General features: G+C 38.3%; 1 protein-coding gene across 1 annotated transcript in view; it reads left to right on the forward strand.

Moving 5' to 3' along the window:
• The window catches only part of DNAH7 (dynein axonemal heavy chain 7), a gene marked incomplete at its 5' end in the record, with an annotated part of 238,622 nt that overhangs the window by 133,162 nt on the left and 89,548 nt on the right, over positions 1-15,912 (forward strand). The window contains 5 exons of the mRNA XM_079710686.1: positions 593-719; positions 1,937-2,156; positions 9,612-10,484; positions 12,484-12,713; positions 15,563-15,893. Coding sequence (XP_079566812.1) covers positions 593-719; positions 1,937-2,156; positions 9,612-10,484; positions 12,484-12,713; positions 15,563-15,893 — 1,781 coding nt within the window. The remainder of the gene's footprint in view (positions 1-592; positions 720-1,936; positions 2,157-9,611; positions 10,485-12,483; positions 12,714-15,562; positions 15,894-15,912) is intronic.

Here is a 15,912-nt window from a genome sequence, read left to right on the forward strand (position 1 = left end):
GAAAATGAGATAATCCCCCAGTTTTTAAAATTACAGGCAGCCAGTGAAGTGGCCATGTGAACCACATACACTAGTCCTAGGGAAATTTATTTCAAGATGTGGGGAAAGAATGAGGCTGTATGCCAAGGTCATGCAGAATTTCAGCCATGTGGAAAGGACCCTAAAGTATGGTCAGTGAGAATCACCAGGGTTATGTTAATACTGCATACAATATTATATTAACATTGTGTAATATTGTATCTTAATATCGTATTGTAATGAGAATGTTTGATGGTTTACTACTTTGGGCTATGTATGAGTCATGGAGAAGGTGGCCACTGGTTCTTTCTGTCTGGTCGAATTTCCTTTGGTAAATAGACCTGACCAAGACTATATCTAATTAGTTGAACTTATTCAGATCATTGAACTAGAAAACAACACCTTGAGGTTGAGGAGAAAACTGTTTTGAGGTCAAGGTTATCCAAATAATCGATTATTCTTCTCTGTGTGCTGTGAATTTGTCCATCTTGTGCGTTTTATGCTGTAAAGTGTAGAGAAAATACTCTGGTATATACGAATAACACTGTTAAGGGTTATCCTTTTTAATATTTAGGTGGTGGTCGAAATCCAGTAACTCCTCGATACATGCGGCATTTCAATATTATAACAATCAATGAATTTAGTGATAAATCCATGTTTACAATCTTCTCTAGAATCTTAACCTGGCATTTAAAAACCTGGTAGGTAATTGAAGCTGTGTTTGTTTTTTCACTGGGGGGGGGTGTAAAATCTTTGGGGAACATGTTAGTACAAGTAGTGCTTCTCAGACTTTTCCATGAAAGCACCTTTAGACACGGAAGAAGATAACAGGTAACGTTGCTTCCCTCCTTTACCCCCATCTCCAGGTATGGGAACATAACACAAAGGGACTGCAGTATCTTTCTCTTTTTCCTTTATTTTTCTGAAGTCTTGGATTTTAACCTAAAAATCCATACACATTTTACCTCGTGCTGTATAATATGTCCATGTTGGAATGATCAATATTTTGGATTTTTGCCACATAGTTCAACTAATGCTGGAAAGATTGCCAGGTTTATCCTGTGACTTTGACAGCCAGTAGTAAAACTCTTGAGTTCCCCAGGGGTGTCCATGTCCAGGTTTGAGTATAACCTTGGATCCTGTACCCTGGGGAAATGTTGCTCCCTAGCTCTGGACACTCAGCACTTCTCCACAAGATACTTGGAGGTCGGGGAGCCAAGTGGACCTGAGCAGTGCAAATCTTGGCTCCCAGATGTGGACACTGTTCTCAGGAAATTGTCATTCCTTGCCCTATCCAGTGATGATGGAGGACTCCTTGTCAAGCCAGAAGTGAAATAGAGCCAATTTTTTCAAATGGATATTCTTTCCCCATCTTCTTTCTACCCTAATCATTCCTTTTGCCCTTAAAAAAGAATCCTGGCTCATTGTTCATTTCACTTTCTTTTTACTCTCCTTTTCTTGTTCCCTTTTCCTTATTTTTTTCTGTGTTTTTATTTTCTCCCTTCCATTTCTCTGAAAATACCCATTTCACCCGTGTTCTTCAGGGATTCTATCGCTATGCAATTAAGAATGCCCAGAGGATGAAAGAGGTTAGGAAGCATCGTTTAGTGGATGCTGGGTTTAAGTTACATAATATGGGTTCCTTGGCTGGCTTTTCTGTCAGTAGTCTTAAGTTCATTAAATTCGTCCTGCTTACTCATGGAGTTCCTTTGAACATAAAATAAAATAATGAATGGAAAGTAGCTTTAAAAGAAGTAAAAATTCTATTATTATATCAAGAAATGGTAATTTTATAAACAAAATCAATTGATTTAATCGTAAGAAAAAATTCATGCTAGTCATACTAAATATCATTTATGTATCATAATTCTGTATTTGCTAACATTTTTCTTTCTTTTTACTTAAAATTTTTTTTAAGTTATAAATTTCCAGACAATTTTCTAGATTTGACCACACAAATTGTAAATGGTACGATGACTCTGTATAAAGAAGCAATGAAGAATCTCTTGCCTACTCCAGCCAAATCTCACTACCTGTTCAACCTCCGAGATTTCTCCCGTGTCATTCAGGGTGTGTGTTTGTCAAGACCAGAAACAGCAGAAACCAAAGAAGTGATTAAACGTCTTTGGGTTCATGAGGTAAATCTCTATGTTACTGATATATGATGAGGCAGGAAACAAAGATTTTACCATGCCAACAACTGCGTAAAAAGAAGTATTCAGCAATTTAAATAACTGGATTCCACTGTTTGGCATTCTGAAAGCCAATGGTCAAGATAATTTCTAAAAATAATTTACGCTAATATGTTTTATGACATTTAAGATGCCTAATCTCTCATTTTCAGGAATTTCTGTTGATTTATAGGCTATTTCAAAGTAGGTATCATTCTTGGTCTCTCTTTTTTTTTCTTTTTTTTGCGGTACGTGGGCCTCTCGCTGTTGTGGCCTCTCCCGCTGTGGAGCACAGGCTCTGGACGCGCAGGCTCAGCGGCCATGGCTCACGGGCCCAGCTGCTCCGTGGCATGTGGGATCTTCCCAGACCGGGGCACGAACCCGTGTCCCCTGCATCGGCAGGCGGACTCTCAAGCACTGCACCACCAGGGAAGCCCTTGGTCTCCTTTCAGTGACTTAATCCTTGTTAGTTTGACTTCAAATAATTTTGAGATGGAACACTTTTGTTTTCATTAGAAGTGAAAGTATTTATGTTCATTACTTACTTGTAGTGGTATTAGATGCCAAAGGAACTACAGAGTAAACTAGATTTGAGAACATAGAAATTATATAAAAATATATTTCTCTTTGGGAAGAGATACATGGGTGAACATTTTCTTGTAAAAACTTGTAGAGGAAGGGCAGGAGAGAGAGGAAAGAGAATACAAAAAATAATACATCAAAAAATAATAGTTCAGGGACTTCCCTGGTGGCACAGTGGTTAAGAATCCGCCTGCCAATTCAGGGGACATGGGTTTGAGCCCTGGTTCAGGGTGATCCCACATGCCGTGGATCAACTAAGCCCGTGAGCCACAACTACTGAGCCTGCGTGCTGCAGCTACTGAAGCCCACATGCCTAGAGCCTGTGCTCCGCAACAAGAGAAAACACCACAATGAGAAGACCGTGCACCGCAACCAAGAGTAGCCCCCGCTCGCCCCAGCTAGAGAAAGCCCGTGCATAGCAATGAAGACCCAACGCAGCCAAAAAAAAAAAAAAAAGTTTAATATTTTAAAAATAGGCAAAGAATATGGGAAAGTGGGAGGAAAATTTTCTCTTTTTAATATATAACTAATATGGTTATTTTAATTTTAATTAATGTAGTTAGGAAATCTAGAAAATGGAAATGTACTTCTATGTTAAAACCATGTGTAACAGAGACATAAATTTCAAAAAGGCTTTACAAAATTCGATCTTTGTAGGCTTTTTAGATCTACAGTTTGAATTTCTATATCCTCACACATTCAAATATATGCCCAAGTGAAGGTCCATTCCACTCAGAAATTTCGGCCACAGCAAGGTCCCTAAAAGTGACTCTTTGGAAAAGTATGATCTGCAGATTCCACTGTAGGTCACTTAATTGCCTGAGTGGGATCCACATTCTGGGACATGAACACAGGCTGTCAGCCTGGTAGGCCACGTGGGTGACAGAAATGTGCTGAAAGGTATAGAGGGAGAGTGGAGAGGGGAGAATGTCACTGACTTCACTGAAGGAGCACATTACTTAAGACAGCATTTGGTCACGGGCCAAATCTTCCTCTAGGAAGCATCTCGCATTCTCCACCTCGGGAACTTTGCCCTTGATATTCCTTCTACCTAGGACACTCCTCCCATTATCCACACGGCTTGCCCGCTTACCTCCTTAAGATCTCAGCTCAAATATAACCTTACCATAGAGGCTCGTCTTAGACCAACTCTACACGCTATAGCTCTTTATCCCTTGTCTCGCTTTATTCTTCATAACACTGAGTGTCACTTGACCCCATCCATATTTTTGCTTACTTATTGTCTCTACTAGAACAGACGCTTTATGACAACAGCAGCTTTATTTATTCACTGCTTTCCGCAATGTCTGATACATGACAAGCACTCAAGAAATATTGTCAAATGAGTGCATAAAGGGAAGAAAGAAGGCATTTTACTATCCATAACATGCTTCGTCACGTGGGATTATAATGCTTTGCTTTCTTCCAATCATGAGAGCAGTTCCTATTTGCTGTTGTATATTTGTGGTATGTACAGTTAAACTTTTTAGACTTTTTCAGATTCTGTCCTGCCTCAGATGTCAGATTACTGAGTTTTGACAATGGCTGTTGAGCTCTTTGGGCATTTAATAGGGTTCATAATATAATAACTCTTCATTTTTAGTGATTACTTCATATTCATATAGTGTCATGAGTTTAAGTCCTTGGCTCACAACCTTGAAATGGCACCTGACTTTGTGGGGAGGAATTTGGAATAAAAGTCCAGCAGTCCATAGGACCTTGTATGTGTACCTTTCCCCAGTTTTTTCAGGTTACCTCCTGCTCTCACCTTTGTTCACCCACAACACAGGCCTCCTGGCTTTTTTCTGCCTGGAATGCTCTCCCCTAGGTATTGACCCTCTGGGCTGGCTCCCTGCTGCCTTTGATCAAATCTCTCCTTCCCTGCGAGGCACAACGACCACCCTAATTAGTGCTGCAGCCTCACATCCCACTAGCAGTTCCAGTCTTGCTTGACTTGCTCTGTTCTTCTTCTTTCTGTAGCAGTTCCATAGCATGTATCACCTTCTAACCTGCTGTACAGTGCATTTGTTATGTTTGTTGTCCATCTCCCACAGGTGGCCTGCCGGCTCCTGAGGGCAGAGGACTTTTTTCCCTCACTGATTCGTCCACAGTGCTAGGCACACTGTTCTCACCATCTCAAACAATATGAAGTGATTGAGCTTAACACTCTTAACTTGTGCTTTATTTCTATTTACTCAAAAAGATTTCACTACTTTAGGTGACTGTTTCCTCTCCACGCAATTTTACCAAACTAAACAACCCAATATAATTGCACTACATGATTTTTGAGATATGAAACTGACTTACTACTTTGCATTCCCCTTGGCTTCTGCATTGCTCTCAATCGTTAGTTGCCTAACATCTGGTTTGCTTGTTAAATATAGATACTCAGCACAAGCAACCCAAGAAAACATAGCTAAATTGGATTGCATCAAAGTTAAAAATTTTCATGTTTCAAAAGACACTATCTAGAAAGTGAAAAGGCAACCCATAGAATGGAAGAAAATATTTGCAAATCATGTATCCGATGAGCGTCTAATATCCAGAATACATAAAGAACTATGACAAGGCAATAGTGAAAGACGAATAACCTAATTTAGAAGTGGAGAGAGGATTTGAATAGACATTTCTCCAAAGACGTTATACAAATGGCCAATAGGTACATGAAACAATGTTTAACATCACTAGTAATTAGGGAAATACAAATCAAGATCACAGTGAAGTACCCCCTAACACCCAATAGGATGGCTGTAATTAAAAAAAAACAAACTGGATAATAACATCGCTTGTGGGAATGTTATACGGTGCAGCTGCTTTGGAAAACAGTTTTGTAGTTCCTCAAAATGTTAAACATAGAGTTGCCATATGACCCAGAAATTCCACGCCTAGCTATATACCCAAGAGAAGTGAAAACATAGGTGCACACAAAAACTTGTACATGAGTGTTAGCAGAAGTATTCATAATAGCCAAAAGTGGAAACAACTCAAATATACATTAGCTGATGAATAGACAAACAAAATGTGTGTGTGTGTGTGTGTGTATGTTTATATACACACAGTGCAACTCTATTCAGCCGTAAAAAGAAATACTGATACACGCTACAACATGGATAAACCTAGAAAATGTTACACTAAGTGAAAGAAGCTAGACACAAAAGGCCACATATAATATTTTCTCATTTATATGAAATGTCCAGAATAAGCAAATCCATAGTGACAGAAAGGAGATTACTAGTTGCCAGGGGCTGTGGCGGCATATGGGGTGGGGATAATAATAAGTGACTGCTAATGTGTACAGGGTCTCTTTTTGGGGTGATGAGAAAGATCTAGAATTAAATGGTGGTGATGACTGCGTAACTATGTGACTGTTCTACAAAAACCATTGAATCGTATGCTTTAAAAGAGTGAATTTTATGATGTGTAAATTATGTACCAATTAAAGCAATTTGTAATCAAGACTTTGAGGCAAATGAATTCAAAGCACAAATACAATATAAATATGCCAGAAATTACTTCCCCTGCAAAGATTTAGGTTTATAATGGAAAATTTTATGTGTCAACTTTAAAAAATATAAGGGGTGGCAATGGAATAATAATCCCCTGTATGGAAGAGAGGAGGGCAGATATCAGCAGACGTGAGAGTGAGGGAGCTTGCTAAGGTATTGAGAATGTTCTATATCTTGATCTTGGTGGTGGTCACCTGGGTGTAAATATGTGTAAAAATTCCTGGATGTGTACACTTAAGATTTTTGTACCTCGTGTAAGGAAATTTTTAAAAAGAAAAACAAAAAGATCTTCCCAGTCGCCATCCTCAAAATTTTAAGCCAGCAGGTCCAGAGTGGGGCCCTAGATTCATGTGTGTTGACAGTCTCTGAGAAACACTGCCTTAGGTTCTTGCTAAATTGCAGCTAGATAATAATATACTTGATTCATGCTTAGACACTGATGCCCAATATGTGAGGTTGTCTTAGTTTCCTTTTTCTCATAAGAAGGAGGAGGTCTTCGGTATCTCAATCCGAGAAAGTGACTATTGTCATATGTTGGGAAACTCAATTGTCCCATAGAGGAATAGCTTATGAACTGGGGGGGTGGGGGAGTAAGTGGGAGGCTTTAGTCATACCATTTGTGTAGCTACTATTGTTAGAAAAAAGGATGACACTATTATGTCAACCAGACGACAGTGAAAACACTAAAATCTTTACTCTTTTTTTTTTTTTACATCTTTATTGGAGTATAATTGCTTTACAATGGTGTGTTAGTTTCTGCTTTATAACAAAGTGAATCAGTTATACCTATACATATGTTCCCATATCTCTTCCCTCTTGCATCTCCCTTCCTCCCCTCCTCCCTATCCCACCCCTCTAGGTGGTCACACAGCACCGAGCTGATCTCCCTGTGCTATGCGTCTGCTTCCCACTAGCTATCTATTTTACATTTGGTAGTGTATATATGTCCATGCCACTCTCTCACTTTGTCACAGCTTACCCTTCCCCCTCCCCATGTCCTCAAGTCCATTCTCTAGTAGGTCTGTGTCTTTATTCCCGTCTTACCCCTAGGTTCTTCATGACATTCTTTTTTCTTAGATTCCATATATATGTGTTAGCATACGGTATTTGTCTTTCTCTTTCTGACTTACTTCACTCTGTGTGACACACTCTAGGTCCATCCACCTCACTACAAATAACTCAATTTCATTTCTTTTTATGGCTGAGTAATATTCCATTGTATATATGTGCCACATCTTCTTTATCCATTCATCTGATGATGGACACCTAGGTTGCTTCCATGTCCTGCCTACTGTAAACAGAGCTGCAATGAACATTATGGTACATGACCCTTTTTGAATTATGGTTTTCTCAGGGTATATGCCCAGGAGTGGGATTGCTAGGTCATCTTATAGTTCTATTTTTAGTTTTTCAAGGAACCTCCATACTGTTCTCCATAGTGGCTGTATCAATTTACATTCACACCAACAGTGCAAGAGGGTTTCCTTTTCTCCACACCCTCTTCAGCATTTACTGTTTGTAGATTTTTTGATGATGGCCATTGTGACTGGTGTGAGGTGATACCTCATTGCAGTTTTGATTTGCATTTCTCTAATGATTAGTGATGTTGAGCACACTTTCATGTGTTTCTTGGCAATCTGTATATCTTCTTTGGAGAAATGTCTATTTAGGTCTTCTGCCCATTTTTGTATTGGGTTGTTTGTTTTTTTGATACTGAGCTGCATGAGCTGCTTGTAAATGTTGGAGATTAATCCTTTGTCAGTTGCTTCATTTGCAAATATTTTCTCCCATTCTGAGGGTTGTCTTTTGGTCTTGTTTATGGTTTCCTTTGCTGTGCAAAAGCTTTGAAGTTTAATTAGATCCCATTTGTTTATTTTTGTTTTTATTTCCATTTCTCTAGGAGGTGGGTCAAAATGGATCTTGCTGTGATTTATGTCATAGAGTGTTCTGCCTATGTTTTTCTCTAAGAGTTTGATAGTTTCTGGCCTTACATTTAGGTCTTTAATCCATTTTGAGCTTAAGAAACCCCAAAGTTAGCAGAAGGAAAGGAATCATAAAATCATTACTCTTGAACACAATTAGGCTGATTCCAAGGCAGTTTGTAATAATTACATTTCTCAGTTCTGTAGTGTTTTCACATTTGTTGTCATTTCATTTTTGCCATGCATGTATAAGATTTTTAAGACAGGTATTATTACTTCCATTTTATAAGGTGAAGAAGCTGATGCAGACAGGTTTAATGTTAGAAAGTTTAATGCATTACTTCTTATTGTGTTTATTAGTCTACTAGTGCTGCCATAACAAAAATGCCACAGACTGAGTGATGACAGAAATTTATTTTCTCATACCTCTGGACGCCAAAAATACAAAATCAAGTTGCCGTCAATGTGGGTTTCTGGTGAAGTCTCTCTTCCTGGCTCACAGAGGCCCTCCCTATGTCCTCACACGGCCTTTCTTCTATGTGCCTGCAGGGAAAGAGCGAGAGCTCTGGTGTCGCTTCCTTTCCTTGTAAGGACAGCAGTGCGTTAGGATTAGGACTCCACCCATATGAGCTCATTTAACCTTAATTACCTTCTTAATGGACCTATCTCCAAATACAGTCACATTAAGGGGGTTAGGACTTCAACATATGAATATGCAGGGGAACATAGTTCAGTCCAAAACAGACTGCAACCAAGGGACATTCATACCACTCTGAGGAAATAGTTATTTTATGTAGCAAGCCTGATTAACTACTTTTTGCAGTCCCACAACATGTGCAGATAAGCAGAGATTTATTTTAGTAGATTGCCCTCTGCAATTACTTACAACAGAACTATGACAAATTTGCCTTCCACCTAAGACATTCCCTCTTTATCTAGAAAATGTACTTTTATAAAAAAAAATATCTATTGATTTGACAACAATTTTCAAGATGTTATCTGGCTGAGAAAAGGAAAAGATCACTTCAAGGGAGTTGCAAAACCCTAGATACCAGTGCCCAGCTCTGTTATCTATGTCTGAGTGAGCAGCAAATGCGGTCACTTACCTTCTCTAGTCTTTTTTTTTCTCTTCTCTAGTCCTTAATGCTCTTTGCATATCTATAATTTACTTCAGTTCCCCCAATTTACCTTTATTTATTGATAACAGTGTAACTGTGTATTATTCCAAATATATGTGGTTAAAATTAATATTTAAAGTGATTATTATTATGAGCCAGTCCTCGTTTGGATATGCTTTTAATAAAACCCATAGAAATTTCTTGAGAGCACTTTTTATATTACTTGAGATTAGCACAGAAATGAAACTAAAAAGAGAAGTCAGTTCTTAAAGCTGCTTTTTAATTATTATACAGGTGCTTAGAGTGTATTACGATCGCCTTCTGGATAATGCAGACAGAAGTTGGCTGATCAGCTACATTCAAGAAATCTTGAAAAAATATATGCATGAAAATTTTCATGAGCTTTTTCAAAGTTTGGATTTTGATAATGATGGAGTGGTGGAAGAAGATGACTTACACAGCTTAATGTTTTGTGATTTCCATGATCCCAAGAGAGAGGATACCAACTACAGAGAAGTTGCAGATGTAGATGCTCTCCGGGTGATAGTAGAAGCTCACCTAGAAGAATACAACAATATGAGCAAAAAACCCCTGAACCTTGTCTTATTCCGATTTGCCATAGAGCACATCAGCCGAATTTCCAGGATCCTGAAGCAACCTCGCAGCCATGCTCTTCTGGTTGGTGTTGGAGGGAGTGGAAGGCAGTCTGTCACCAGATTAGCTGCCCACATGGCTGATTCTTCAGTTTTCCAGGTTGAAATCTCCAAGGGCTATGGTAATTCTGAGTGGCATGAAGACTTAAAAGTGATCTTAAGGAAATGTGCAGAAGGGGAGATGCAGGGTGTCTTCCTGTTTACAGATACTCAGATTAAAAAGGAGTCATTTCTAGAAGATATCAACAATCTACTAAATGCTGGGGAGGTTCCGAATCTCTTTGCATTGGATGAGAAGCAGGAGATATGTGATAAGATGCGTCATTTAGATCGCCAACGGGATAAAACCAAACAAACTGATGGAAGCCCCATAGCTCTTTTCAACATGTTTATTGATCGCTGCCGCAACCAACTGCATGTTGTCCTTGCCATGAGTCCCATTGGAGATGCATTTCGGATTCGTCTGAGAAAGTTCCCTGCTCTTGTTAACTGCTGTACCATTGACTGGTTTCAGGTATTGTCATGTAAATTTTAAATAGACTTCTAGAAATTTTGAATCTCCATCATGAGCATGACTTATTATAGAGCCCCCCACCAAATTGTAGCTTAGCAGAATTTCCTGATCAATAATAATGTATTTTATGAAATTATAATTCAAAAATCATTATAATAGAAAAACTTCTTATTGCTAGTGTATACAGTCATTGACATCAATTTATTGTAGAAAGTTTTAGGATAAAGTTATGTATCAGTCAGGTTCCTGACAGGGAACAGAGAGCACCCTGGAAGGCCTCATTGAGGAAAGTTGAATGAGGGGACAGTTCATAGAGGTGTAGGCAGGATTAAAGGAACTTGAGAGGGATGGTCAGGCAGGAAGTGGTGGAGTGTAGCAAGAAGATGTTACTACAGGTGGGTAAAAAAGGGAATAGGGAGGAAAAAGTGGTACTGGAACTTGGAGCAGTGGAAGTAAGAATGTCTGATAGGAACAGGAACCCAAAACCTAGGGCTCAGCTTCTGCTAGAAAAGAAGAGGGGTAGAAATGCCTCTACCTCTTTTTTTTTCCAGTCTCTTTCCATTAGCAAACCCAAAAGGATGTCAAAAGGAAGAAAGCCCCAGCGACCACTTTTTCTAGTAAATTTCAGTATCAGGAAGTGCAGAGCAGACAAGGGGGTGGGGTAGGAAGTTTGCAAGCTGTGGCAGAGATCCTGTGAGATCCAACACATAAGAATTTTTGACCTTGGGGAATTTACATAGCCCCTTTGTTCCTCCATTTCCTGCTAAGATTAATTATTTCACGAAAAACATATTTATTGAACTCTTGCTTTGTAACAGGTCTTATCCTAAAGCTGGAGGTGAATAAGAAAATGAAATAGACTAGACTAGGCTTCTGCTTTCCTTGAGTTTGCTTACCTACTTGCAAATTAGTGAAAAATAATTCATCATACAGGGTAGCATGTAGGTTTTCTGAATCCGTGACCTTTACGAGGAAAGATGAAGGACAAAAAGCGCCAGTTCTGAGAGGATCTGGTAAGAGAATAAATTAGTGAAGACAAGGACCTACATAGAAGGAATGAACAGTGTGAGAGAAAATCAGGGTGACAAGGGCACAGTAACTGAGGGGGAAGTCATAGAGCTGAGGTCAGAAAGGTGGGAAACGCCAGATCAGGTAGAGATTTACAAGTTGGGCTTCGGATTTTATTTTGAATGTGCTGGGCAGTCTTTGAAGGATTGTAAATTGAGAGTGTGAAAATAGCTAATTTGCCTTTGACAAGATCACTCTGGCAGCTGCATAGAGCACAGAAGCAAGGAGACCAGTTAGGACACTGTTGGAAAATTTCAGGAAGATGGTAACACAGTGTTGAACTGCGATGATGGTTGTGGGTATAGAAAGAATGGAAAAGATTTGGAAGCTATTTTAGGGATGATGCCCATAGGACTTGCTTTTGGGATAGATGTAGGATTGAGGAAGAGGAGGGGGATCAAGGATGACTGGCTTGAGCAACTGGGTGTATGGTGGAGATGTTGACTAAGTTGGGAAGGACTGCAACTATTTTGGGGGAGATAAGAACCGTATTGTAGACTTGTTGAGTTTGAGATGGTTATAAGAGAAATCAAAGAGGTAGTTATTGATCTAATTCTGGAGTTTAGGGGAAAGGATAGTAACATTTACCTCAGACAATTGTTGGGAGAATTAAATGAGATAATAATAGTAGAATGCACACAAAGATAGACATTCTGTAAATTTAGTTCCTTTTCTCTTCCTTGCTCCTGCAATACTCATGCCCAATTTCTCTAACCCCTGAACAAACCATGAAGGGTTAATATTGCACGCATTAGTTACTGGCTCCCTGTCCTAAGGGGTCAAGTACTTGGGGGAAGTTCCTCATGAGTGTCTGTCCCACACCGTCCCTCATGTTTTCCCCTGCATTTCCACCATCCATGAAGGACCGCAGTAATAACAAACTCCTGTCAGTAAGTTGGATCATGTGCTAAAGCATTTATCTTAAATTCAGTCCTGGCCTGAAGATGCACTACAGGCAGTTGCCTCCCGCTTCTTGGAAGACATTGAAGTGTCAGAGGAAATACGAGATGGCTGTATTGAGTTGTGTAAAAGCTTTCACACTTCTACTGTAGATTTATCGACATCCTTCTATGTTGAACTTCAAAGATACAATTATGTGACTCCTACCTCTTATCTTGAATTAATTTCTACCTTCAAACTGTTGTTGGAAAAGAAAAGGAGGTAAAAACAAAATTTCTTATTTCAAAGTAAGCCATGGTGGTTTTTAAAACATTTGTGTGGACAAAAATGACATAGCAATGATGTGGTAGAGACTTATTTCATATATTTATATACTGTGAGTTTTGTTATATCATTAAATGATTTACTCCACAGACATTTTTAGGATAGGGAACAGGGCTTATTCTTTTGTGCAGATGCATTGCCCAGCACAAGATAAATGCATAATCATATTTGTTTAAGGAATGAAGGTGTGCCACTCAGAGCTGTGGTAAGGCTCCAGGATACTTTGACAATGCTATTGGGTAAACAACACTAGTGAGTAATTTTTCTTTAATAAGTAATTAGATAATAAATAAACCTTCTCTTTAGGTATTGAACAGCTGAAACCCAGAGACAGCCACTCAATATACATAACCAGCTTTCCTTCTTTAAGTAAACTCTTATTTCAAAACATCAATACAAACATCAATAAACTTATATGAATTTAAGCAATTTTTATATTGCATTTGTAATTTTTAATATTTTTGTTTCCCTCTTGAAGTCTGATTTAACAAACTAAACTTTCCCAGGTACTTAAATAATTTCTAAAATCTAGTAAGCTAAACTCATACATATGGTAAGCCTTAAGTTCTTTTCAGTGTTTGACTATTGTCTAAAAACTTAATGAGATTTTTTTACTTCAAAGCACAAATTAGCTCTGTTGATCAATTACATAACTTATATTGGAGTACAAGGCTGATCTGTTCATCTAATAGACCAAATTCTTTTAAATATTAAAAAAATACTTAAAACACCAAATGTGCACAGATTCCTTGACAAAAAAATAATACGTTTAGTTTTTGCATATTAACTATAGTTCATTCTAACTCTTCCTATGGCTAACTCACTATCTCAGGCATTTTGAAGTACCTTTTCTCGTATTGTCCAAGATGCTACCTAGATACTGCTGGGAAACTCCTTAGCCGTATTTATAGTGACTTTTGTAATGCCTTCCACAGCAGGAGTGTCTTAGCTTTCCTATTCATCATGGCACACACCCCGTGTTGAATCATACCAATGGCATTTTTCCCATCTACCTAGTGAAATCTGCAAGTCCCACCCAAGGCTGCTACATGACTTAGCTGAATTTTACTCTTTCTTTGGCTGTCATTTTATTATTTTGTTCCATGTAGATCTTAGGATCTTTAACCTAATGGAATCTTGCTTTTCTCCCCCCATATTTTCCCATCCAGGGAGATCAAAACCACTTGGGGAGTCTGATTAATTTGGGGGTATCACTCATCTTTCTGTTTGATTATATGCTCACAGTATTTAAGGCCATCCTAACTAGAAGAAAGATTATAAAAATGAGATACAAACTTAGAGAAAGGTTGAAAGTAATAGTTTTCTAGGCATTTTTAGATATTCTTGTTGGCCTTTCAAATTTCCTCTTTTAAAAAATGTTCTCTTTTACCTCAACTAGAATTCCCATCCTGTAGTTATTCTTCCCTTAATAGCTAAAGTCTTTAGATCTCCTTATAGCCAGGTAGTACTGTAACCTCGAAGCAAGTTATCAGGTTCCCTGCCAAGAAACCAGTGTTTTAGCCAGCAAAGCATCACGTGGGATGAACCACCACACTGAAACTGCTTCATGTTGGCAGGAGTGAGACCTTTCCAGTGTTTGCTCCACACGGTTTCCACTGAAACCAAACTCACAAATAATATGGTATCCTCTATCCAGTATCCTCAGTTCCCATTGCTGTAACACGTTTTGCTCGGAGGGAATCACAAATGCCAAAAGTGTAGCATGTCCTGACTTGTAATGTTTTTTTTTCCCCTATGACAGCCTTTTCAGTTTTCCAGCTCAAGCCAGTTAGGCACTCAGTTGAAGAGTGCGCTTCCACCTTTAGACAGTTATCAGATTGGTTCGTTACCTACTCCAACCCACTTTTTGAAGAGAATTTCTAAAATGTGTCACCTTTTACTTTGAGACATTATGGCATCTCAAATATTTAAATTGAAACAAATTATAAAGGAGAGTTTTCTCTACTCATAATGTATAATTATCTCTAGAACACATATGAATGCAGATAAAAATTTAAAGTATGTTAAAATATTACATTATTTTGAATCAATTATTATTACCTTATAATAATTTTGCACCAAAAAAGTGTTGAGCTTTATTCTCTATTGGCCACTTTTATCTTAAATTAAAAAATTCCTATTTCAAGATACTTAACACATCTTAAAATTATATGCCACATTTGGCAGCATTCAAAATAATATATTTTGGGCATTGAAGTCTATTTAAAATAACTGATTATAAAAAGATTTTAAGGAACAATAATGTTGTTGGAATAAACTTCCCAAGGTGACTAACTGTAGAGGCACATCATTCATCTTGGTATAGGAGGTTCCTTGCCTTATACTTAGTGTATTTATCTTTTGAATTTGTTATATGCCTAGATATTGTGTCAGGTACTGGAAATACAAAAAATCCCAAGACATACTCTCTACTTTTAATTGCACACAATCCAAAGTTCTAGAGTTTATATTTTTTACAAAATTTTTAATATATGTGAAAATCTTTCAAACCACTTTTTTAAAATTGAAGTATACCTGATTTACAGTGTTGTGTCAGTTTCAGGTATTAAGCAAAGCGATTCAGTTATATATATTTATAACTTTTCAGATTCTCTTCCATTATAGGTTATTTACAAGATACTGAATATAGTTCCCCATGCTATACAGTAGGTCCACTTCTTTAGTTATGCCTTGAAAAAGCCTGAAAAGCTCAAGAACACCTAATTTTTTTCCTTGAAGGAGGAGCTAGAGCCTGACACCTAACCTTGTTTTATCTTTGCTTTCAGTGAAGTAATGAAAATGAAAAAGAGGTACGAAGTGGGTTTGGATAAACTGGATTCTGCTGCATCTCAAGTAGCCACAATGCAATCCGAGTTAGAGGCTCTACATCCTCAATTAAAAGTTGCTAGCAAAGAGGTTGATGAAATGATGATGATCATTGAGAGGGAGTCTGTAGAAGTTGCCAAAACTGAAAAAATAGTGAAAGCTGATGAAACAATAGCAAATGAACAAGCTATGGCTGCCAAAGCCATCAAAGATGAATGTGACGCAGACCTGGCAGGGGCCTTGCCCATATTAGAGTCAGCTCTAGCTGCCCTTGACACTCTCACTGCACAGGTAAGAGCACAGCCACAGG

The sequence above is a fragment of the Hyperoodon ampullatus genome (assembly GCF_949752795.1).
Source record: "Hyperoodon ampullatus genome assembly, chromosome: 8".
Classification (NCBI taxonomy): domain Eukaryota; kingdom Metazoa; phylum Chordata; class Mammalia; order Artiodactyla; family Ziphiidae; genus Hyperoodon; species Hyperoodon ampullatus.